The sequence below is a fragment of the Pinus tabuliformis genome, chromosome 2_1 (genome assembly GCF_031772625.1).
Source record: "Pinus tabuliformis cultivar Carrire ecotype Pingquan chromosome 2_1, CPIR1, whole genome shotgun sequence".
Lineage (NCBI taxonomy): Eukaryota > Viridiplantae > Streptophyta > Pinopsida > Pinales > Pinaceae > Pinus > Pinus tabuliformis.
In genome coordinates, this window is record NC_142299.1 from 389,892,958 (window position 1) to 389,919,289 (window position 26,332).

Here is a 26,332-nt window from a genome sequence, read left to right on the forward strand (position 1 = left end):
TTTCCTTTGAAGTAGTACTCTCAATTGTTAGGAGACCTAACATGTAATTCATTTGGCACACAATTATATTTCAGCAGTCAAAACATTTTACTAATGTGGGTTGTCCAACATCAATCGCATTTTGGTCAAAGAGTCAGCATCTATTCCTTGCAAGGTGTTTTTGGCTGGGTTTCTAATTTCAGTATAAAATTGCACAAATTAGTTAAAAATTTGCTACTGTTCATCTATCATGTCCATACTGTAAGCTCAATCTGAAAAGCTTCAACAGATTCAGACACTGGAGACTTTCAAAAGCATTTTTTCAATGCAAACCAGTGACTTTCTTTGAGAATAAAAACTTTAGAAACCAAGCCAGTTATATTTCATCGGTTAGTTTGGATGATTCAACAATTTTGAGGGGAAAATTGCTATTGGAAAATTTTGGTGATATATTTCTACATCCTTTTCTTTTTTCATAGCCTTCACATGGATGCATCACTGACATTCTACATCATCCAACATTGGCTACCATTAGGATGGCCGTTACCCTAACCTCAAACCCCTTAGGATTTTTCCTTTAAGATACATAATAATTACTATAAAATTATAAATACAATATTACAGGTGAAAATAAGCATCAACCTGATATCTCTATTTAATGTACATTTTGATGTATTCATACAGATAGCACAAGCTAATATTCAGCCTCCTCTGGATCTCCCTCTGCATCTTCCTCTTCATTCTCTTCTTCTTCTTCAACAAGATCTGGATCTCCACCCTGTAATAGGAGTTGGATTTCTTTACAAAGATAGAAGAATGATTGAATGGATAATTCACAAGATAATATCAAGGAAAAAGAATTGAAACTAGGGGAGCGAATATGACCTTCATCTGTCTTTCCAGGCGTTCAAGTCCTTTCTTTGCTGCCTCGTTATTCGGATTTATTCTGTTGGGACACCATGATTGCAAGCACTTGAGGATGGAAATTATATCAACAGTATGCTAAGAAAAATTAATGCTTTATATTACCCAGGGTCTTGGACTCATTACAGTTATATAATTCATTAGTATATCATTAACATAAGTGTGCACTAGTGCCTAGAAAGATGTATAGTAAAATGTTAGGGTAGTGCCATATTCATTGCAAGCTTATGGCGATTCTGAAAAATTTTAATGCAAAGGAGTATACCTTAGGGCTTCTGAATAATGAGACAAAGCCTCATCCAGCTTGTCTGTGGCAACATAGATTTGTGCCAACTTGGTATGGAGTGAATCATCTGCCCAATCTTTTAAGTATGTTTCCAGAAGTTCTATAGCCTCTGCATTCCGTCCCTCAGCAGCACGCAGGTCAGCCAAGGCTAGCGCAGCTCCAAGATACCCAGGTTCCATGCGGAGGGCTGATTCATAGAACTTTCTTGCCTATACCACCATAGAGAATAAGAAGATAAGGTAATATTAGATATGAATGAGGAACAACACCAATAATGCATCCAAAGGACTTGATATTTTCCAATGTCGCCCAAGACTGGAGAGGGAGACAAAGGGATAGTCCTCAGGGACAGTGCAAGGTGTTTGGGGACGATGATATAAAACAATAATATGGAATTTGAAGATCTAAACTAATAACTATGCAATTGTTCTCTATATATGATAAATGAATAAGCCTGATAGAAATGAAAACATCGACGTAGACAAGTACAATAATGGATGAATAATCGATAATCTCATTAGTATTGAAGTTTTGAACTGGAGAATGTAATGAAACAGTTTATGTCAAATATCAGGTTCAAGCTTTTATCTACAGAAATTGTTTTAGACATAAATTTATGTGATTGAATTTAATATCATTTAATTTAAATCTTTCAAACAGCTTGGGTGAATGAAACCATTGGTGTACCAGCTCAAGATCAGTGCCTTGCAAAAGTGTGAAACCTAGCCTACAAGCTGCATGAATATTTTAAAAGAAAATGACCATGAAATTGGCAAATCCATTAAATACAGACTTGCCATTTTACTCGTAAATCGTGTTACAAGATGCTCAGCCATGAACACCTTGCTGAAAAATATTGTATTCCTTTAATGTGTGGAGAAGGGTCCAAACCTTCTGAAATTGCAGGCCTTACAGTTTGATGTTTCCTTTGACAAAGAAGGAAATAGGGCAGGTGTCCTGCTGGTCTCAACCAAGGGGATACAGTTCCCACATGGCCTCAAGCTGGAATTCATATATACCAACAACATGGCAGAATACGAAAAGCTGACGCTGGGATCAGAATTTAGAAACAACCAGGAAGATGGGGCTGAAACAACACAAGATATTTGGAGATTATGAGTTGATTATGAATCAGTATAAAACAAATGCCGAAGTAATAATCCAAGGTTCAGAAAGTACAAGCATGCAATCTAGGAATGCTAAGTTGACATCACTGTTGTGCCCTAGAAAAGAAATGAGAGAGCTAACAGCTTGGCCCAATCTGTTCTAAGTTTCAGACCACCTGAACTGGATCATCTCTGCTACTCCAATGAGGAAGGGATTGAGCTGGAAACTGATCAGTCAAGAGATCAATCCCAGCCTGAAATGATCGGAGGACAGAGGGTCATGCAGCTGAAAACAACTTTCATTCCAAGATGGCTGGTTCCACTGGAGAGACTATACAACTCAAATGATGTATCTCTCAAACCCTCCATGAAGACAGAACCATCAGAAGTGGATCCCCACAACTTGGGCACAAAAGATGATCCAAAACTCATGAAGATATCAAAAACTTGATCTCCTTAAGAAGAAGATAAGTACATTTAGCTCTTCAAAGAATTCAAAGATGTATTCATATGGAGGTATGACGATCTTAAGAATTATGACCCTGAGGGTCAGATAGCTGAAAACATATGTATGGTCATAAGAGGTCACGAGAATTTTCCAAAAATGCTTCCATTACTTTGGAATCATCATCAATGTCATAAAAAGGATACCTTTCAAAATGATAACAACCCATGTAACATTCATCATTTCTCACTTGTAGAAAACATCAATATTATTCTCCTAGTAGAAATTTTTTCCTATTCATCTCTTCTAGTTGGTAGTGAGCAGCCCCTGATAGCCACCATTAAGCCAATGTTAAGTGCAATTCATATCTCTGCCACCTTCATCAGTCATATGTCTCCTCGCCCATTTGTCAATAGCAACATGTTGGAAGGTGGGCTTCTGATCAAAAGCTACTTTATTCATTTTGCAATTGGGTGCTTATGCTTGTTTGTTCATCAAACCAATCCATAACAAATATACCAATGCACAATCACATACCAAACCATTCATTGTTCATCATCACAGAAACATAGTGTTGTTCCTGCAAACCCTAATCAGACATACATCAAAATGTATACGCTACTATTCTGAAGCATATCTGCATATATACGCATTTCATGTGTATATGCCCTGCGTACAGATCTTAAATAACCGACAACTGAATCTGAATGACAATAACACTGAATCATGTACTGAATCAATCATAGATCACTGAACCAATTACAGATCACCACACTGTATCATCATTGCTAATCAACATTCCATTCCATAACAAACTTAACTCAATCAATACTGTCAACATAGATTATCATGATAGAGACGTCATCGACAGACAACAGTAAATAAACAAGACGTCATCAACTGTAAACATCAATCATCAGTTCAAACCCTAGTTTGTATACGCGACATCCACAAGCCATATCTGCATGTACGCACTTACCATACACAACACCTGCATACAAATCTTAACATACTAAAAATATTTCGTAGAATATATCTGCAACCACCCAGAAGCAGATCTGCGTATGTAGGCGACTAACCTAAGACGAACCTGCATACAGATCTCAAAACGTTTGTTGTAAACATAATCTTAACACTCAACAACCTTCACTATCAACACTACATACTTTTGAATAATTCATTTAGATCACAGCATCATTATAACCACAGATCTATCATTGTTAGCTACTCAAACATTTTCAACATGTTAATCAATCAAGCATATATGTCAACACACTTTAGATCTTTCAAATCTGAGTCTTCTCTTTGCTCCCTAGTGCATACTTGTTTCAGATCAGATCACACATGAATAACACATTACTTGCATGCTTAACACCTTGATCTCCATCTTCTTATATAGCTTTAGCCTTAGCCAATACCTTAGGCAAATCCCTTAGTAATACCGTTGGTATTCTTAGACGGGATTAAATAAATGTTGTTGCTTCCATTACTATGGGCCAATACCATGGTAAAGACGCCTGGTATTCAAATTACCATGGTATGGTTTCTGTACGCAAATTTCTCTCATAGGAGTTGCGCATGCACGCGACCCTTCTACATAGGATCCACGTATACTTTCTCAAAATTTATATTTAACATTTATCCGTCTTTGAACTGTCATTTCTCGGTTCATCACATCTGTAGCATTTGTTCCAATCTGCATGACCATCATGATATCACAATGTTGACATCTTTATCAAGTGCGTTTCCATCAAGGACAACACATTAGCCATAATGCCAACAATCTCCCCCCTTGGACTTGATGGCAACCACTTTGGTGTTTGGTCATCACCTGTAAACACCTGCAAATACCAAGCTTCTCCAAGCATTCTTCTCCAAACACCAAGCCTCTCTCCCCCTTTAACATCAAGGACAAAGAGCTGACCAATGCTGAATGAAGACTTCTTCCTCCCTTTGTATAGAGGATCACTATAGGTCTGATCAGTTGAATATGAGAACTGCACACCAACCATGCTCCCCCTGAGCGTATGATGGCACCTATGACCAATGACTCAAGATTACATCAATCACCCAACACAATGTGGTTACATATTTGACACAACATTACATCAATTGCCCAAAATAATGGGATTTCATACATAATGTGACTTGATCCCAATAGTCGATACATGACAAAACTTTACAATGATTTACAACATGGTTCTTTACATGAACTTTACATCAAGAGACATATATGACATTTATAACCAAAACCGGATACCTCAATAGTGAGGTAGCAAGACCATGATAGTCATCAGCAACCATCATACACCATATAGGAACCTGCAACGTGAACCTATAAACGCAGCAACATAGACAACAGCATGAACATCCTCATCATCAACATGTAAGATAATATCATCAACCTGGGACCAGGTATGCAATGACTCCAAGCATCACCAAGTACTGAAGTAGAAGCATAAGATAGTGCAACTAAGTTTTGTCAACAACTCATCCCCTTGACCTCATATCATCAAGGTCAACATGTTATTTCTATTTGTAGGAAGAGCCACAATCCATGAACATTAGAGACATTAATCTCTTGCAGCACAACACCATAAGCAGCATATACATATTCTTTTCATACACCAACAACATATGTGAGAGCCAAGAGTACCTCCAACATCACAAAGCATATAATTGATTAGCAGTATCATCAATCAACATCTTCAATGATCATAACATATATATCATTGAGTAGAATAGAATTGATCGGCAACATCATAATGAACATAACAACTTTTCCAAATGTAGCTCAAGCAACATGTAGGCATCATCCATGACTTCATCATCACTAATGACAGAATGATAGCAACATATGTATCTTCATCAATAGCAGCATCAACTATACATCACCAATGATATGTACTCATCATGAACCAACCTACAACAAAAAATGCTCAAGAAACCATAATGCCAATAATGCATTATTAGAAGCATAGCAGATGCTCCCCTTGAACCTGTGCCAACTCTTCATCATGAAATCTGATCATATCCACCTCATCAATCAGTAAATCCATCAAAGAACCATAGCAACAATAACATTTTTCAACTCATAAACCATCATGAACCAACTATCATTCCAAAGCATTATTAACAGTTTGCAGCAAGTCAATATCAGAACCAGAAAGCCAATAATAACTTATTGAAGCATATCAGCGACTCCTCTTGAATCTGTCCCACTGTTTATTCATCTCAGAGAAACATAAGCAATTGTCTAGATCAAAACTCGCGTATATCCGTAACTATCCTTCATGTTATCCGCGTACAAAAAGTTAAATGTTGAGCTTTTCATGACAACGACTACCCCTGAACATACCATACTTGTTCTTGTTCACTGCTACTTCAACAATGCAATGTCAGTAGTATAAGCATCATCAAATGAATATCATAACAACATAGGGAATCAACAACAAGATATACATGTGCATAGCTCCCCTTGAGATCACTCCTCATTGATCCTGTGGACCTAATAATCATCACCTACTTTTCATGAGGTCATGTATCTCACATCACTTCTACAATCACTGTTAGAAGTATGCTTTAAGAGCAATGGACTGTAGTATGGTCAATCTTCCCTACGTCTCTGACTGGTGTTCCTTCTTCCTCCAAATTTGATTGCGATTTCTAATCATGTGTCGGAAATTATCCCATCTTTTGCTTTCATTCCAAGAGCTTGACCTGCAATTATTGGACTTATGCCCAAACGAGTTACAAGAGAAACAATATCCATGGAACCAAACATTATGCCCAGGGACTGATCTTGACTTTGATCTAGGAGATTTTCTTTTAGATGAGAGACTTAATCCAGTTTCCTTTTGAAACACCTCATGATGGTTGTTCTTGTTATTGCACTGTGGATCTGAAGCCATGTAACCAATGCCTGTCTTGATTAGAGGAGATCTTTGTTCATTGATAATCCTCTCTAGTGATTCAGATGCCTTTACCCATTTGTTGATTTTCTCATAGTCTTCCTTTAGAGTCATAACTTCATATTCTAATGTTTCACAATGCTTTTCCTTTTCTTGAAGTTGTTTTCTTAAGATCTATGTTCTTCTATTGGTTGCTTTCAATTCCATTCTTAACATGTTTATTTCCTTAATCAAACTACTTTCTTTTGTTTCCAGATCTTTGTTTGCATTCTTGAGTTTATCATTTTCTTCCAATGCTTTCATTAAGTCATCTACTTCACAACTATCTGATTCACTTGACTGATCTTCAAGAGCCATAAGTACTTGATAACAATTGTTAGAATCTGAATCTGAAATTTCTTGATCATCAAATGTTCTTTGACCATCTTCATTCGAATAAAAATATTTCTTGCTATCAAAACTTCGAACATTCCTCTTTGGAACATTCTTTCCTTTCTCATTATTATCTTTATAAGGACATTTAGCAGCATAATGACCTACTCTTCCACAAGCCAAACATTTAAAGGGAAGCCTACCTTTGAATTTACCAGTTTGTACTTTCAACTTTCTCATGAAATTTGCTTCTTCCTCATATGAAATGTAGCTGGTATCTTTCATCTTTTCTTTTTCTTTCCCTTTATGAGTGGATTTTAAGGTTACTTCTTTGATATCTGATGGACCCCTTTTCTCATCTCAAAAGCTGTCAAGATCCCATGGAGTTGTTAAAGAGTAAGACTCTTCAAATCCTGCATTTTTACAATGGCGGAGACTTTGGAATCGAATTTTGGAGTTAATGGTCTCAAAATATTTTCAAAAACAGTAGCATCTTTTATTTCATCACCAAGATTTTTCGTTGAGTTAACAAACTCATCTACTCTAAGAAAAAATCCTACAATGTTTTCATCATCATGCATTTCAAGGGTCTCATACTGAATTTTAAACGTTTGAATTTTAGCACTTTTTACCTTGGTGTCACCTTCGCAACTTTGGATAAGTTGTTCCCACATTGCCTTTGCGGTGTTCAGTTGCATGACTTTCACAAATTCAAACTCGACTAGACTTCCCAATATGGCATTTACAGCCTTTGCATTGGTTTCATATTGTTTCTTCCCTGGAGTATTTATGGGAATAAAGGTTGGATATTGATATCCACCTTCAACAATTTCCCAGACATCTACTCCAAATTCCTGCAGAAATGCTCTCATTCTGACTTTCCAAAATACAAAGTTAGTTCCATTAAACAACAGTGGCTTAATAGAAAATGCTTCTATTAAGTGATCAAGTGATCAAGCTTCTTCGAAGTGACCTACTCTAATACCAATTGTTGGGAAAAATACTAAGAGGAGGGGGGGGTGAATCATTTTTTGAAACTCACTTCAACTTTTCAATTTCTTATTTTGATTTATGTACGCTACTGTCATTTAGGAAACCAATGTATGTACGCGACTGTGGTAAATGCAAACCGCGTATATCCAAATAAATAATTTATCATTTATTTCATTAATTGTTCATCCTTAATCAATGCATCATTACTTCATTATTCATTCATTAAGCAGAAACCATGAGCAGTAAAGAGCAGATAGATCACCAACACATAAGAAACATATCAACACACATGAACACCAGGATTTTAGGTGGAAACCCAATGTGGGACAAAACCATCGGTGTCATCATCTTTGTCTTCTTCTTTTATTACTAAGAAAACTTCTTACAATCATTTACTTACGCGGACTCTTACTAGTATGGAGGCACCCATCTGCAAAAGGATACATCCTTCTCTCATTCTCCAGCACCCACTAGAAGGGAGCTCCAACCCCCTGATCTCGTTTACTGGCTCCTACCAAAAGGGAGCACCTACCCCTTGCACAAATTTACCAGCTACTACTGAAAGGAAGCTCTAACTCCCTCACTGAAGGCTCCAAACCTCAACGCCTTTGTGGAACACGTTACATAATATTTCATGTTGGATCCACCTCATTCAAAACATCAAAACCTCTAGGCCACCTTTCATCATATTTTCAAACATTAAGCCCAATACAAAGTAATAATTTTGAATCCAAATACTAAACCAATTGAATCACTATATTACCATCAAACTAATCATTGAACCTCAATCAACCATTGCAATAAGATCAAACCAATTCATAAGAGATATACCAATGCACAATCATATACCAAATCATACATAGTTATCATCACAGCAACATAGTGTTGTTCCTGTAAACCCCGATCATATATACATCAGAATGTATATGCTACTGTTCTAAAGCATATCAGTGTATATATGTGCTTCCCATGTATAAGACCTGCGTACAGATCTTAAATCACTTACAATTGAATCTGAATCACTACAACACTGAAACAACCACTGAATCATGTATTGAATCAATCAAAAATCACTGAACCAATTACAGATCACCACAATGTATCATCATTGCTAATCAGCGTTCCATTCCATAACAAACTTAACTCAATCAATAATGTCAGTCACAAATTATCATGATAGAGACATCATCAATAGACAACAGCAAATAAACCAGACATCATCAACTGTAAACATCAATCATCATTTCAAACCCTAGTTTGTATATGTGACTTCCATAAGACATATCCATGTATGTACGCACTTACCATACACAACACCCACGTACAAATCTGAACATATTGAAAACACTTTGCAAAATATATGTGTGACAACCCCGAAGCAGATCCGCATATGTACATGGCTAACCTAAGACAAACCTGCGGACAAATCTGAAAACATTCGTTGTAAACATAATCTTCACACTCCGCAACCTTCATTGTCAACACTACAAACTTTTGAATAATTCATTTAGATCACAGGATCATTGTAACCACAAATCTATCATTGTTAGCTACTTAGACATTTTCAAGTTTTCAACATGCAAATCACTCAAACATATATGTCAACACATCTTCAGATCTTTCAATTCCAAGTCTTCTCTTTGATCCCTGGTGCACAAGTGTTTCAGATTAGATCACACATGAATAACACATTACTTGCACGCTTAACACCTTGATCTACATCTCCTAATATAGCTTTAGCCTTAGCCAATACCTTAGGCCAATTCCTTATTAATGTCGTTGGTATTCTTTGATAGGATCAAATAGTCGTTGTTGCTTCCATATTACTATGGGCCAATACCATGGTAAAGACCCCTGGTATTCAAATTACCATGGTGTGGATTATGTATGTAACTTTCTCTCATAGGACTTGTGTATGTACACGACCCTTCTGCATAGGATCCGCATATACTTTCTCAAACTTTATATTTAACATTCATCTGTCTTTGAACTGTCATTTCTTTATTCATCACCTCTGTAGCATATGTTCCAATCTGCATGACCATCATGATATCACAATTTTGACATCTTTATCAAGTAGGTTGCCATCAAAGAGAACACATTATCCATAATGCCAACATAAAGAAAGCTCTATATGGCTTGAAGCAAGCTCCTAGGGCTTGGTACGCAAGAATGGATGCCTATCTTTTAAGGATTGGCTTTGCCAAAAATTCTTTCAATGCAAACCTCTACATCAAGATAGTGAAGAATGAACCAGTTATTATACTTTCATATGTGGATGCTTTATTTGTTACAGGTGTGGAGTGCAAAATTAGAAAATATTGGTAGAAAAATTTGAAATAAAAGATCTAGGGCTCATGCACTACTACTTGGGCTTGAAAGTTTGGGAGAAACCCAATGAGATATATCTTGGTCAAGGAAAGTACATAATCAAGATATGATGGACTCCACTCCTATGACTACTCCCATGATCGCAAATCTAAAGAAGTTGAGAAGCTCTCACTCTAGTCCCATTGATCCTAAAAGTTATCGTAAGTTGGAGGGCTCTTTGATGTACTTAGTAAACACGAGAACTTATATATGTTTTGTTGTGAACGTTTTTAATCAATTTCAATTGGAACCTTGTCATGATGCCAAGCACATTATGAGATACCTATGAGGAACAATTCATCGCTTCTTAAAGTATGATGGAAAGGAAGTTAAACTAACAGGTTTTAATGACTCTGATTGGGGTGGCAGTGACACAAATGGAAGAAGTACTATCAGTGGTTGTTTTAGTTTGGGATCTACAATGATTTCGTGGAAGAGTAGAGAACAAGATCTTGTTTCCTTAAGTAGCATTGAAGCCGAATATGTTGTTGCATGTGAAGTAGGAAAAGAAGCAGTTTGGTTAAGAAAACTATTGGCAGACTTGTTTGGAGGGTCACTAGATCCTATAGTGATAAATTGTGATAATCAATGCAACATCAACATGTCTGAAGACCTCGTGTTTCATGACAAAATGAAGCATATCAATAACAAGCACCACTACATTAGAAGTTTGGTGCGGGATGGGGTTGTGAAGCTATAATATATTCTAAGTTCTAACTTATGAACAGGTAGCTGACGTGTTGACAAAGTCTCTTCCAAATAAGAAGTTTGAATATTTCAAAAGCATGCTTGTATTGGTTGATATTACAGATTTAGTAGATAGGGAGAGATCAAGAATCTTAGGGTGACAAGATGCTTGGGAGGACATTTGGTCAGCTTGTGATGATGCCAAGATCCTAAAGTAGGGAGGGTGGGAGTGGTCTTGGAGCTCCAACCTTGGATATGCACCTAGATCCCTGGGTTGGTGTTAGACTTGAAGCAAAAAGCCAAGCATGAGCTCTACCTCTCTCAATATGGCTTGTTGCCAAACAATTTGGCAGGTGTCCTAGGAGGGGTACCTAAGGGGCAACTACTAGACCCAATGACAACAATGGGACAAAGACCCACTGTCACCTCAGTCAGTGTCCCATGCTCTTTACGGGTTTCACCGATGGCAAGAGTCTTGGTATGAAGGACATAACCAATAATGATAGGATCAATGACAAAACATCATGTGGCGCTCCAAAGTGGCTCTGGGGCACAAGTAGTGGTCTCATGGGTCTCTTGGTGTAAAATAAGCGTGTAGACTGGTCCAAATGAGGGCACGATAGATGGCAATTTCACTACCATGTCTCAAGGATGAGACAAACTTCATCTAGGCCTCAGATCAGCTGCCAAACCCTGTATACAATGCTAATAAAATTGGCAACTAGGGCCAAATTCCACTTTGGACAGCTCATTTGATAGAGATGATGATTGCATTGAATCCCTCTTTTTGAGAGGAACACAACTAATCTAACGATCATCAAATTTGGACAAGCAGAAATGCGTTTTTGAATTTATGCCCACACGTGTAAATTGCCAAGGTCGGCCTCATCATCATGTAAGCTCATGAAGCCCAAGACACATGTCACTTCACCCTCAATGACTTGTATAAATACAAGTGACCTCTCACCTCATTTGGGATCATCATCACTCACACATTCTTCTCTCTCCTCTTATTGGTTCGTACAGCTATTGAGCATTCTCTTTCTCTCACACGTGTGGCAATGAGGATGAATTTCAAACATAAGTATAGGGCCAGAAATTTCAAGAGTTGACTAAATTTTGACCAACATTGACCAGGGACTGTTTGACCAAGTTTCACTGTGATTTTGGAGGGATCGACTCTATTTGACCAAGCCACATTGACTGGCACAAAATCCGAGATTTACTGGGTTGTTTGACTTGCGTTGATTGCAAGCCTGTTTGACTGCAGGGTTGACTTTAGGTTGACCAAGTTTGACCACAAATTTTATCACTGCTTTTCGCTCTCTGACCACTATTGGAGACCGAGTTTGACTACCTTTGACCAAGCTTCAAAGGAGAAGTTTTGTTGTTGCATTGACCATCTTTGACTTTCTGGTTAAGGCTAAATTTGACTACAGTTGACTACAAATTTGACATGGTTGTTTTGACATTGATTTGGCAAGTCAACTTTGACTTTTTGTACTCTCTCTCTGCTGAATATTTGATATAATAATAAGAAGAATTGATCCAACGGTTTTCCTTGGCATCCGCCAAATATGGTGTCCTCTTGTCTTGGCTTGTCTTCTACATTTTATTTTATGTTCTATCTACAGTTATTATCAATGTGATTTATGGTTAATGTGATTGCTATTGGAAAACTAAATTGGAAATTGTCATTGGGCTGCTAAAGGAACATTGAAGTAATTGTGCTAAGCATAGAACATACCATTGTTAACTAAAATTAACATGGTATCAGAGCACAGGTGAAGACAAAGCCCAAGCAAGAGAGAGAAAAGAAATCACTAAGGGAGATTTGTTAGACAAGATTATTGGACTAGCCTCAATGGCTACTACATCTTACTTCAAATCTGAGGATAAGCTCAAGGACAAATCTGACTATCATGCATGGAAGATGACTTTGGATTTGACTTTGGAAGAGCATGATGCCATGGACTATGTGCAGGGAAGAGTGGTGGAGCCTCCTTCAAATGCATTGGTTGTTGCAAAGGTAAATTATAAGAAAGGTGAGGTCAAAGCTAAAAGAATTATCATAGATTCCATTCAAAAGCATTTGGTTGCCTATATTTCTGATTTGGGAACATCTAAGGAGATGTATGATAAGCTAGTTGGGATGTTCAAAATGAACAATGCAAATCAAATCCCCTTTCTCACGAACAAGTTGAAGGACATCAAGATGGACAAAGGGGAGTCTATCCAATCCTACTTTATGAGAATAACACAATAGAATGGCCTACTATATATTGGAGAAGTTATTGCTGACAGGGAGCTCGCTCTCATTGCACTTGGAGGTCTTTCAAGAGCATGGAATGTGTTTAACACCACCATTTTCAACAATGATAGGATTCCTAGTTTCAATGAATTATTGGCTAGATGCACTCAAGAAGAGACGAGGATGATGGAGAGAGACAAGCCTTCAAATGGAAATGAACCCACTGCTTCCTCCACTCATGCTGAGAGGAAAAATAATGTTGGTCCAAGGAAACAAGGTCAAGGATTCAAAGAAGGAAGAAAAGGAAGGTGCTACAATTGCAACAGGTTTTGCCACTATGCTAGAGATTGTCCTCACAAGAAGGATTCTCCAAGGGATGGCAATAACAACAACAACAATTTCAAAGGCAATGGCAATCAAAGGAACAAAAGATTCAACAATAAAGGAAAGAGGAATGCTCTCGTTTCTCAATATGGAAATGGTCAACCTCCCAAAAGGACGAGAAATTCCAGGTATGAGGAAAGTAATGTTGTAGAAAAACAAAAGGAGTTTTATCTTATTTCTGCTCTATCTACTACCTCTCCTCCGGATACTTTGGATCATTGGTTGATTGATAGTGGAGCCTCAAGGCACTTCACTAGGTACAAAGAGGCCCTCTCAAATTTGATTGAAAAGAAGACTAATTTGGAGATCATACTTAGAGATAATGCCACCTACCTCGTCAAAGGGATAGGTATTGTCACTCTTCACTTGAATCAAGGTCAAACCATTCATCTATAAGAAATATTGTATGTGCCCGATTTGAAGAAGAACATGGTGTCTATTTCAATGATGGAAGATAAAGGCTTCAAGGTAGCATTCATTGATGGAAACGTACGTATTCTGCAAAGAAACCCTAAAGATGCATTTACACTTGGATTTAGTGTTGATGGTCTCTATCAAGTTTGAGCAAGTCCTTTGGGAGCCTTGACTTGCAATACTTCTCTTCAATCAGAATTATGGCACCAAAGATTTGCCCAACTTCATTACAAAGCCTTATGGTAAGGAAGATGGTCATAGGTATGCCCGAGTTCAATATGAATCATGAAGCACTTTGTCAAGGTTGTGCAGTTGGGAAACATACATGGGGACCATTCCCTTCAAGTGAAAGTCGAACTACTGATATTTTTCAAGTGGTCCATTTTGACCTATCTGGTATGTTGCCCATCACATCATGGGGAGGATACTTATACTATGCAATTTTTGTGGATGACTTCTCTCGCAAAACATGGATCTATTTCTTAAAGAAGAAGGATGAAGTGTTCAAATGGTTTCGTTCAGTGTTACTTCGGAGCGGGAGCGAAAGCGGGCAGTGGGAGCGACAGTTTTAACAGCGCCCGGTTTGGGAGCGAATCCCAAATCATTTTTTATATATAATATATATTTTTTATATTTTTATATTTTGATCAAGGTTGCACGAAACGGGGAAACGGGTACAAGTTTCCGAAACGGGAAGCGATACGAAACACGACCTCCCCAAATTTTGGAAACGGGGAAACGCGAATATATATATATATATATATATATATATATATATATATATATATATATATATATATATATATATATATATATATATATTAGGACATTTAAGAAATATGTGCAATCATAAAGCATATATGATACATTCTAATTTATTTCATTATGATAAAACTGTCAATTGTCAATGCATAAACTATAAGTATCTAAATTTGCATCACATTTACTCATGAATAATCACATAATGAAAATAGAAATATCCAAAATCAGCAACGAGAAATTTATAATTTCTTGTCTCGTGCTTGATTGGGAGTCTCCTCCTACATAGTCGAACGACCTTAATGCTCTTGATTAAATACAAGTTTCATACCCTAGTACCCTACATTCTCTTGATTATTGGGAGTCTCCTTTGCATAGAGGGCTTGGTTCTCTTGATTAAATACAAGTTCCATACCCTAGTACATGATAAAATCCAATGGAAACATTGCAATCCCCCCAATCCTAAAATCCTGAAAAAACAGATAAGTCTGCTGGATTTTGAGTGAGATCTAAAATTCTACTTTCTCCATATGAAATCCAATGAGGGCGAAACCACTCTCAAACATCCTGAGTCATTTCATGGTAATGTTAAAAATTTAAGTAAAAGGATGAAAATGAAAAATAAAGGAGAATATCACTTTTACTTTAAGAATTTAACATTACCATGAACTGCATATCAACACTAGGGCAAAAGTTCACTTTTATAACTTTAGACAGGCATCTGGAAGCAACTAGAAGTCACTAGGCTAACGTAAGAATAGATTAGAAAACAAATAAAATATAAAATAAATAAAATAAAAAACAAGTAAATGCTGAAACGTGGGTCGTACGGCCCTGAAACGCGTTTCAGGCCGTACTGGCCACGTTTCAGTTTCGTGAAATGTGGCGGTACGGCCTGAAACGCGTTTCAGGGCCGTACCAAACGCGTTTCAGCGTTTCGTACCCGTTTCCATACGGAAACGCCCTTCTACCCCACGTTTCCTGCAACATAGATTTTGATACATATATGTCAATAAAAACATGTCGAATTATGAATTAGATATTTAAAGGAAGAAAAAAAAAATACTTAGATTGAACCATATAACAACAATCATCTAGAAGTTATAACCTTCATCAACCACGTCCACAAGTTAGTAACATACAACATATTAAGTCTCATGATTCATCAATCTTAAAGTTTCAAGCTTTCAAAATTCAATATATAACATTTATCATCATTGATCACCAAAGTTATACTTGTAAGCTAAGTCTAGCCATTACAGCAAATAATATCTAACATGAAATGAAATGTTATAAAATGAAATGAAACAACTTTCAACTTTCATGAAGCATCATATTCATAATTCATTACTAATGAGTTAAAATTGCCAACTTCAAACTTAAATTGTCATATACTGTTTAACAAAATATCATAATAAATATGAAAGAGTCAATAGTTATAAAAACTACTAGAAACTAAAGAAGACAAGTAAATCTATTATCTATTGCTTATGCTTGGGCCTCTTGCCACCAAGAGAAATGTCTAGTTTTTTAGTCTTGTTGGAAATCAGGATCTTTGTCATTAATATCACCCTCTAAGCATTAAAATCCAGAGGTATCTTTGTCATTATCTTTGTCATTACCTCTATATCTGTATAGGGATCTTTGTCATTAATATCACCCTCTAAGCATTAACATAAGATAGAAAAAGCATAGCATGTCAAGTCAAGATTTTGTTTGAGTGATGCGTACATTTTTAGGAGGGTCATGATAGAGGAGTTCAACAACCAATGTCTCTAACATCAAGGTACATAGAGGCATTGGTGCTCTTGATTAAATACGAGTTCCATACCCTAATACATGACAAAATTCAATGGAAACATTGAAATTCTAAAATCCTAAAAAAACTGATAAGTCTGTTGGATTTTGAATGAAATCTAAAATCCTACTTTCTCCATATGAAATCCAATGAGGTCAGAACCACTCTCAAACATCCTGAGTCATTTCATGGTAATGTTAAAAATTTAAGTAAAAGGATGAAAAGGAAGATTAAGGAGAATGTCATTTTTAATTTAGGAATTTAACATTACCATGAACGCATATCAATACTAGGGTCATAGGCTTGATCATTAAGTTGCCCCACTCAAAACTTATTTGCTTCTTTGAAAAAAATTGCATTTGAAACATTACTACAAAAAAAAATTTGCAAAAAAGGCTAAACGCTCCCAAAAAGGTAGGGAGCATTTTTTTTTAGGGAGCGATTTTGGGAGCGCGCTCCCGAGTCGCTCCCGCCTGGAGCATGGATTGGGAGTGGGATAGAGGGGGGAAGCACTCCCCTGCAACACTGGAACTTTCGTTCTTTAAAAGCGTTGGTGGAAAATCAAACAGGGAAGAGGATCAAAATATTGAAGACCAACAATGGAACCGAATATCTATCAAATTAATTCAATGACTTTTGCAGAGAGGTTGGCATCAAGAGGGAGACAATTGTTCCATACATTCCTGAGCAAAACCACACATGCCATGCTCCATGATCAAGGTCTATCAAAGCTCTTATGGGGAGAAGTTGCCAACACTGTCGTATATGTTCAAACTAGGAGCCCACATCAAGCACTGGATTTCAAGTACCCCGAAGAAGTTTTCGCTGGTAAGAAACCTGATGTTTCTCATTTTAGAATATTTGGTTCTCATATACTTTCATGTGCCTAAAGAGAAAAGAAACAAGTTAGAAGCATCTGGGAAGAAAGGTATATTTGTGGGCTACAGTGAAAATTCAAAGGCATATAGAATCTATATGCCTGGTCAGTGTTGCGGGGGAGCACCCCCCTCCCCTCCATCCCGCTCCCAATCCGCGCTCCGGGTGGGAGCGACTCGGGAGCGGGTCAGGAGCATGCTCCCTAAAAAAATTTTGCTCCTTGCCTTTTCGGGAGCGTTTTGTCTTTTTTGCAAAAATTTTTTGTAGTAATGTTCGAAATGCAATTTTTTGTGAAAGAAACAAATAATTTTTGAGTGGGATGATCAACTCTAGACCCTAGTATTGATATGCTATTCATGGTAATGTTAAATTCTTAACGTAAAAGTGACATTCTCCTTAATCTTCATTTTCATCCTCTTACTTAGATTTTTAACATTACCATGAAATGACTCAGGATGTTTGAGAGTGGTTTTGGCCTCATTGGATTTCATATGGAGAAAGTAGAATTTTAGATTTCATTCAAAATCCAGCACACTTATCAATTTTTCAGGATTGGGGGATTGCAATGTTTCCATTGAATTTTGTCATGTATTAGGTTTTGGAACTCGTATTTAATCAAGAGCACCAATCCCTCTATGTACCTTGATGCATTGGTTGTCGAACTCCTCTATCATGACCCTCCTAAAAATGTACGCATCACTCAAACAAAATCTTGACTTGACATCCTATGCTTTTTCTATCTTGTGTCAATGCTTAGAGGGTGATATTAATGACAAAGATCCCTATACAGATATAGAGGTAATTGTTGGAAATAATACTGAGAGGGGGGGGTGAATCAGTATTATCAAATCAGATACTTTTCAATTTCATACCCAGATTCATATACGCAGCTTCAGTTCAGTATACCAGCGTATATACGAGACTGTGTTAAATGCAACTAGCGTATATGCAGTAATCTTATGATTCAGTTAGCTTATCTTCAGTAAATTCATCAGAACATTATTAACCATAATAACCGTAATCAAGTGCAGTAAAACAGAACAGATCATCACACATAAGAAGCACACATGAACACAAGATATAAGGTGGAAACCCAATGTGGGTGAAAACCACCTGCTGCAATTCGTCTCTTTCTTCCTTTAATAAGAAACTTCTTTTACAATGTACTGGTGCAGTCCTTTACCAGCACGCAGGCTTCAACCTGCAGAGGGCTACAACCCTCTTAGCTCTTGTACTAGCTAATATACTAGTACGTAGGTGCTGACCTACAGAAGGCTACAACCTTCTTTTCTTCAGGGACCACGTTTCATTAATTTTCAGACTGGATCCACAAGTACAAAACAATCACTGCTGCAATACAATCATCAACTTATACTTGCATCATAAATCTCTAAATCACCCAATACTGAATCACTGAAACCCTGTCATCAAAACACAGAACACAAACCAGAGCCCAGAACTCTGCAACAACCACTAGAATCAACAGCAACCTGAAACACCAAATCTCAAAATGCATACGCTACTTGACTATATCAAAACCGCGTGTGTACGCGCTTTCACCAGAGACAACCCGCGTACAGATCTAAAGATAATTACTTATACTTTCGCTGTCAGATCCAACCTTAGCCAAGCGTCACAAACAGATAACCAGCAATACTAGATCTTCCTGCTTCTTCAGACATCCATTCATTTTCTCCTCCCTTTGCTTAATGATCTTCTCCTTATATAGGTTAGGCTTCTTTCAATACCACGGTCCAAAACCATAATAAATCAATACCAAGAGCCCAATACTTGGGTTCAACACACTTGTCGAGATACCATGGTCCAAACCATAGGTTCAAATACCGAGGACTAACTACCACGGACCAAGTCATAAGTTTTCCCACCTGTACGCGCTTTTCCTTGCGTGAAAGTGCGTGTATACGCATACGCGTCTTCGGCACGTCCTACCTGCGTGTATACGCTGATTTGTCACAATGAACCTGCGTATACTAGATCTGCCATCTGATTAAGTTGCCATCACCTGTATCATGCTTCTGAGTGAGTTGCCATCAAGGACAACACCTGTATCATAATGCCAACAATCTCCCCCTTTGGACTTGATGGCAACCACCACACCAAGTCACTCTCCCCCTTTGACATCAAGGGCAAAGGGCGGACTAAGATATTCTCTTCTTGATCTCCATCTGCTGTCCATACTCCCCTTGAGTACCTGCTAGAATTTCTGATTGAGCTCCCCCTTTGTACATGCCAAGATGTACCAATCCGTCCATGCTTCCCCTGAGCACATGCCAGTTCTAAGGCCAGCAATCCATGACTATCATTCATTATATATGATCTGCACCATAAGCATCAGCATCCAAACCTGCAATACCATTCCTTTGATCAAACAGCAGGACGTATCATTTAGCTTCATAGATTTTATCCACAACTGCTAACCATAATGCCAACAATACATTATTTGAAGTATATGCTCCCCCTGAGCCTGAGCCAACCATGACCGAACCATTTCCTGGGTCTGTTCTGCTGCCCTTTCTTCTGATCTCCATATACGCGACTCTGCAGCCTGAAACTCGCGTATATACGCGACTTATCTTCATTATATCAGCGTATGCAAAATGGAATACTGTATTTCTTCACTTTCAGGTTCCCCTGTGTCTGTTATGTCAGCTAACTGAGTTATGTCACACCTTTCTGTCTCTAATTCTGTCTTCTTCTTCAATTCCTGGAACTGTGATGATGTATGGTCCTCTTGTTTTGAATTTTGAAATTTGCTCCTGCATTCCCTTGCTTTATGTCCAAGTTTGTTGCATGTATAACATCTTACATATTTCATGTTCCTTCTATTGCAATCAATTGCTTTGTGTCCATATGTATTGCAGGCAAAGCAATAACCTCTGAAATACCTGGGATGCGATGATCTTTTGTGATGGTCTTGAACCATTCTACTTCTACATCTGGCTGCAACATGTCCAAGATTATGACATACATAACATTCAACATTATTCAGTGGAGGAAATAATCGTCTATCACTAACATAGTTAGGAGTAAAGGATTTTCCTTGAGGAATTTCTTTCCTTGGTTGTTCCTTGTTGAGCATTTCAGATTTCTCATTAGAGTTTCTTGCCTCACCTTGTGAGCTAGATTCACCTTCAACGGATTCATAAAAACCAAGACCAGTTTTGATAATAGGGGATCTTTGACTACCAAGAATGTCATCCAAAATCTTAGAACTATCTTGAAATCGCAACAATTTATCCTTTTCTTCTAATTTACCTTTTAAGATATTTACCTCAACCTGATGTTGTTCTTCCTTTTCCAGATACTGATTCCTTAGATCTTCTTCAGCTTTTCTTCCTTCTTCCACTTGTTGCTTTAATTTGATCACTTCATGTTCTTGATCTTCAAGAGCTTCTCTGTTCTGCTCTCTTGATTTTTCAAGATCTTCTTTTAGAGAGAGGATCTTTGATTCAAGTCTCTGAATTGTTATGCTCTGATCATTTACTATATCCTGCAATTTCTCCCTTACCCTGGTTACTGTCTCCAATTGTTCGTTTAATTTGGTAACTTCCTCAGTTTCTACATTCTTCTTTTCATATGCCATGAGACTTCTAATGTCTTCACTACCATTGAAAGAGTCATTACTTTTAACATGGGTATAATAGCTTCTATTACCTTCTTCAGACATCTTTCCTTTATTATGAGGGCATCTAGCAGCATAGTGACCAACTCTACCACATGAAAAACATTTGAAAGGTAGCTTACCTTTGAACCGTCCAGTTCCCCGTTCAAGATTCTTGACAAGATTTACCTCATCTTCTTCCTCTGACATGTATCCTGACGCTTCGAATGCGACTTCCGATGGTCCCTCTTTTCGCATTTCAAAAGCAGTTAAGATTCCGTGAAGCTGTGACATGGTGATTTTCTGTAGATTCTCCTTTTCTTTTATGGCAGACACTTTGGAATCAAATTTAGCAGACAGAGATCTCAAAACCTTTTCAACTAAGACAACTTCCTTAAATTCTTCACCCAGATCCCTCATACAATTTACAATTTCATCCATACGTAGGAAATAATTAGCTATGCTTTCATTACTATGCATCTTAAGATTTTCATACCGGATTCTGAGGGTTTGAAGCTTTGCTCTTTTTACCTGATCATCTCCTTCGTAGCTCAGAATGATTTTGTCCCATATTTCCTTAGCTGATTTGAAATGCATGACCTTCATAAATTCTGATTGTGTCAAACTTCCCAATAAGAGAGTAACAGCTTTGGCATTGAGCTCATATTGCTTTTTCTCTGCTGCATCTGTAGGAGTTCCTGATGGGAATTTGTATCCTCCTTCAACGATTCCCCAAACTTCTGCTCCAAGAGATTGTAGATATGCAGTGGTTCTTATCTTCCAGTGGGTAAAATTGTTCCCGTCAAAGATTGGTGGCCTGATGTGTGCCTCTCTTTCTGGATTAGTCATTCTGATGGATCTTTTCCTTCAAGCGATCAAGCTACCTCTGAAGGACCTGCTCTGATACCAATTGTTGGAAATAATACTGAGAGGGGGGGGGTGAATCAGTATTATCAAATCAGATACTTTTCAATTTCATACCCAGATTCATATACGCGGCTTCAGTTCAGTATACCAGCGTATATACGCGACTGTGTTAAATGCAACTAGCGTATATGCAGTAATCTTATGATTCAGTTAGCTTATCTTCAGTAAATTCATCAGAACATTATTAACCATAATAACCGTAATCAGGTGCAGTAAAACAGAACAGATCATCACACATAAGAAGCACACATGAACACAAGATATAAGGTGGAAACCCAATGTGGGTGAAAACCACCTGCTGCAATTCGTCTCTTTCTTCCTTTAATAAGAAACTTCTTTTACAATGTACTGGTGCAGTCCTTTACCAGCACGCAGGCTTCAACCTGCAGAGGGCTACAACCCTCTTAGCTCTTGTACTAGCTAATATACTAGTACGTAGGTGCTGACCTACAGAAGGCTACAACCTTCTTTTCTTCAGGGACCACGTTTCATTAATTTTCAGACTGGGTCCACAAGTACAAAACAATCACAGCTGCAATACAATCATCAACTTATACTTGCATCATAAATCTCTAAATCACCCAACACTGAATCACTGAAACCCTGTCACAGAACACAAACCAGAGCCCAGAACTCTGCAACAACCACTAGAATCAACAGCAACCTGAAACACCAAATCTCAAAATGCATACGCTACTTGACTATATCAAAACCGCGTGTGTACGCGCTTTCACCAGAGACAACCCGCGTACAGATCTAAAGATAATTACTTATACTTTCACTGTCAGATCCAACCTTAGCCAAGCGTCACAAACAGATAACCAGCAATACTAGATCTTCCCGCTTCTTCAGACATCCATTCATTTTCTCCTCCCTTTGCTTAATGATCTTCTCCTTATATAGGTTAGGTTTCTTTCAATACCACAGTCCAAAACCATAATAAATCAATACCAAGAGCCCAATACTTGGGTTCAACACACTTGTCGAGATACCATGGTCCAAACCATAGGTTCAAATACCGAGGACTAACTACCACGGACCAAGTCATAAGTTTTCCCACCTGTACGCACTTTTCCTTGCGTGAAAGTGCGTGTATACGCATACGCGTCTTCGGCACGTCCTACCTGCGTGTATACGCTGATTTGTCACAATGAACCTGCGTATACTAGATCTGCCATCTGATTAAGTTGCCATCACCTGTATCATGCTTCTGAGTGAGTTGCCATCAAGGACAACACCTATATCATAATGCCAACAGTAATGACAAGGATACCTCTAGATATTAATGCTTAAAGGGTGATATTAATGGCAAGAGGCCCAAGGATAAGAAATAGATAATAGATTTACTTCTCTTTTCTAGTTTCTAGTAGCTTTTATAACTATTGACTCTTTCATATTTATTATGATATTTTTTAAAACAACATATGACAATTTAAGTTTGAAGTTGGCAATTATAGCTCATTAGTAATGAATTATAAATATGATGCTTCATGAAAGTTGAAAGTTATTTCATTTCATTTCATTTTATAACATTTCATTTCATGTTAGATATTATTTGTTGTAATGGTTACACTTAGCTTACAAGTACAACTTTGGTGATCAATAATGATAAATGTTATATATTGAATTTTGAAAGCTTGAAACTTTAAGATTGATAAATCATGAAACTCAATATGTTGTATGTTACTATGTTACTAACTTGTCGACATGGTTGATGAAGATTATAACTTCTAGATGATTGTTATTATATGGTTCAATCTATGTTTTTTTATGTTTTTTATATCTAATTCATTATTCTACATGTTTTTGTTGACATATGTATCAAAATATAAAAAATATATATATTATATAAAAAACGCTCCGGGATTCTCTCCCAAACCGGGAACTTCTGAAAATGTCGTTCCCGTTCCCGTTGTCACTCCCACTCCCCTCTTTCGCTCCCGCTCCCAAGTAACACTGGTCAAAGAGAAGTGGAAGTAAGCCATGATGTCATCTTCGATGAAGATATTACCCTTGGGAAGCTAGAGATCTCCCTATCCCAAGGAAATACAATGATGATGCTACAAAAAAACAGGATGAACCTCCAACAGATGAGCCTATACCCGATGTTGAATGCGCGATGAATCCCATTGATCCACCTCCTGGTGATCCCTCTACCTCAAGGAAAAGACCTTTGCGGCTCAAAGATACTCTCAAAGATGTTGAAAGACATATTGCTCCAAGAGGGACATTCCGTAAAAGTAAGAAGTTGATCAAGTATCAAGGGTACTTAGCTGTTATGAGTACTATTGTTCAAACTGAGCTATGTACGATCGAAGAAGTTGTAAAGCACCAAGTCTAGAAGAATGCGATGAATGAGGAATATGAATCTATCATGAAGAATGATGTATGGGAAGTGGTCACTAGACCCAAGGACAAGTCCGAAGTCACCTCAAAATGGAGCAGATGGGAGTGCTAAGAAATATAAAGCCAGGTTCGTTGCTCGAGGCTTCTCTCAAAAAGCAATGGACTATGACGAGATATTTGGTTGCCTGATATACCACTACCTGATCTATTATTGTTCTTGTTGCCTCTCAAGGATGGAGCCTACATTAAATGGACGTTAAGACTACTTTCCTACATAACTCGCTTAAGGAAGAAGTCTACTTGGAACAACCTCAAGGGTTCAAAGTACAAGATCGAAGGACACACGTATGCAGGTTGAAGAAAGCCCTTTATGGGTTGAAGCAAGTCCCCAGGGCTTGGTATGAGAGGATTGATAGCTATCTTATGAAGCTGGGATTTACGAGGAGTGATGCTGATCCTAAGCTATACTTCAAGGTTGAAAAGGACATGCATCTCATTTTGGTCCTTTATGTAGATGATCTCATTCTGACATGTGCATACCCTCTCATCTATCAATGCAAGAGAGAGTTTCCTTTTGAGTTCGAGATGAAAGACCTAGGACTGATGCACTACTTCCTAAGCCTAGAGGTCTAGAAAATGCCAGGTGAGATTTTCCTTTCTCCAGGAGAATACATAATGAAGTTGCTCGAGATATGTGGGATGGTGGATTGCAAGTCGGTGTCTACACCGATGGAACTCAACTTCAAGAAGCTATGTGGAAGTGTTGTTGGGCCCGAATTGGCAAACCTTCTAAATATAGACAACTCGTGGGGGGCCTAATGTTCTTGGTAAACTCTCGTCCGGATATATGCTTCATTATGAATACGTTGAGTAAATTTATGGTCGAGCCTCATCACATACATCAAATTGCTACTAAGAATCTCTTGAGATACACTGTCGGAAATTTAAGCCTACATGGATATACTGATGTTGACTAGGCTGGCAATGTGGTGGATCGTAAAAGCACGTCTAGATGTTGCTTCTCATTGGGGTCTTGTTAATTTTAGGATAACAATGGTATGTTCTATGCTTAGAGCAATTTTACTTCAATTTTGTTTATTAGCCCAATATCATATCCAGTATAGCAATCACATCAACATGATAGTAAAATGCAGATAGAACATAAACAATAACAGTAGAAGACAAGCCAAAACAAGAGGACACAAGATATGGCACCAGCTAGGGACAAACCCCAATGTGGGGAAACCCTTGATCAATTCTTCTTATAATTCTTCAAAAGTTCAGCAAAGAGAGAGAGTACAAGTTACAATATTCACTTGCCCAAACTAATCAGTGAAAATAGCAAAAGAAGAAATGCCTAACCAGAAAGTCAACGTTGGTCAATAACGCTAAAATTGACCTTCAAAACAGCTCGGTCAACCTTGGTCAACTCGGCCTCCAACAACAAGATAATGCAACCCAAAATAGTCTAAAAATAACCAATCAAATCTAGTCAACAAAAGTCAACGCAGCAACCTGAATTAGGGTAGTTAACGCAGGGGTCAAACTGCCTCGATTTTTGTGCCTAAAACAACGACCTACCCAAATAGAAGTCTCCCTCACAAAACCGAAGTCAAACAAGGTCAACATTGGTCAAAGTCAGCCTCCTGAAATTTCGGTCTCCTAAAATTTCAACCTCTTGAAATTTAGGCCTCCTGAAATTTCGGTCAAATCTGGTCAACGCAGCAGCTAGAATAAACAGTCTTCCTTTCACACGTGTGGAGAGAGAGAGGCCCAGAAATCCATACCCAATCAAGATGAGAGAGAGAAAGATGAATGAGATGAGATGCCAAAATGAGGAGGAGGTATCTTGTATTTATATGCAACGTTGAAGGCTGGAGGA

General features: G+C 37.8%; 1 protein-coding gene across 2 annotated transcripts in view; it reads right to left on the bottom strand.

The window, feature by feature from the left end:
- Positions 1 to 369: 369 nt before the first annotated feature.
- The window catches only part of APC7 (tetratricopeptide repeat (TPR)-containing protein), a 344,349-nt gene continuing 318,386 nt past the window's right edge, over positions 370 to 26,332 (bottom strand). For both annotated transcript variants that reach the window (XM_089402745.1, XM_089402746.1), the window contains exons 16-18: positions 1,169 to 1,398; positions 865 to 925; positions 370 to 757 (exon numbers count right to left, since the gene is read on the bottom strand). In XM_089402745.1, coding sequence (XP_089258871.1) covers positions 674 to 757; positions 865 to 925; positions 1,169 to 1,398 — 375 coding nt within the window. In that variant the 3' untranslated portion in view covers positions 370 to 673. The remainder of the gene's footprint in view (positions 758 to 864; positions 926 to 1,168; positions 1,399 to 26,332) is intronic.